The 1,062-nt window shown below is 43.7% G+C and overlaps 1 protein-coding gene across 1 annotated transcript in view; it reads left to right on the forward strand.

Annotated features, from left to right (window-relative positions):
- Positions 1 to 1,062, forward strand: part of LOC112070933 (E3 ubiquitin-protein ligase RNF123) — a 119,513-nt gene that overhangs the window by 93,336 nt on the left and 25,115 nt on the right. The window contains exon 24 of the mRNA XM_070439182.1: positions 397 to 574. Within this exon, the coding sequence (XP_070295283.1) occupies positions 397 to 574 (178 nt within the window). The remainder of the gene's footprint in view (positions 1 to 396; positions 575 to 1,062) is intronic.

The following is a 1,062-nucleotide window of genomic DNA, read 5'->3' on the forward strand; positions in this document are numbered from 1 at the left end:
AGAGAGGCTACCCAGCACCTCTACTGTCAGGTAGGAAAGAGAGGCTACCCAGCACCTCTACTGTCAGGTAGGAAAGAGAGGCTACCCAGCACACTTCAGCCCTGATCTATTGAGACTGAAAGCATCAAGGCCACTTGTGTGCTGGTGTTTCTTCTCATTATAGCCAGGCTTGAATGAAAAAGGGGACAAACATCCTCAACTGAGGGACATTGAAATATTAAAATTAAATTAAACAGCCTGTGAACCCAGTCTTCGTTGTTCTATTGTGTACAAGAAAAGCGACAACATGAATTACTACTACTACTGTACTGAAGGTGTTGTTTCGCTTGTTTAAAACATATAACTCTCTGTTATTCCAGAATATGATTTAAAACATCTCTCTGTGTGTTATTCCAGGATAAGATGCTGGATGTGTACTGGCTACTGAGGGTGTGTATACTCACCATCCAGCACGCTGACAACACAGGAACGTTGTTCGCCTTCGCCCCAGAGTTTTACCTCAACGTAGCCATGAACAGCTACAGCTCTCTCAAGAACTACTTCAGCCCCTCCAACTGCATGGACCAACTGCCAGGTAATCGCCCGGTCGCCCGCCTGCATGCTCTAAGGCTGTGTTTTATGGCCACGAACAGCTACTTTGTTAGGTGACCACAACACACTAAAAGCTGCAGCCCTATTCCATTATTTTACATKACTTTTGTCCAGAGCCTCTATTAAAAACTACAGTTGACGTGCAGATGATAGTTTAGGAATTTAACTGATCGCTTTTTCTTCGTCGTCTTGTAGACCCTTTTAGGCACAGTTTTGTTGTGACAACTGAATTTGCATACACATTAAAGGTTGTGATCTCGTGCCAGTAATAACCCCTCCTGCCTGTTGACACGGTCACTATTATTTATTCATTCATATTCATTTATAGCCATTTTCACATCTGCAATTATCAAGAAATGCTTGTACAGGAACCCTAAAGAGCATGCAGAAATACAGCAACCCGGCTTAGAGCCCTGAAGAGCATGCAGAAATACAGCAACCCGGCTTAGAGCCCTGAAGAGCATGCAGAAA

This window comes from Salvelinus sp. IW2-2015, unplaced genomic scaffold, assembly GCF_002910315.2.
Source record: "Salvelinus sp. IW2-2015 unplaced genomic scaffold, ASM291031v2 Un_scaffold1462, whole genome shotgun sequence".
In the NCBI taxonomy this organism is placed as follows: Eukaryota; Metazoa; Chordata; class Actinopteri; order Salmoniformes; family Salmonidae; genus Salvelinus; species Salvelinus sp. IW2-2015.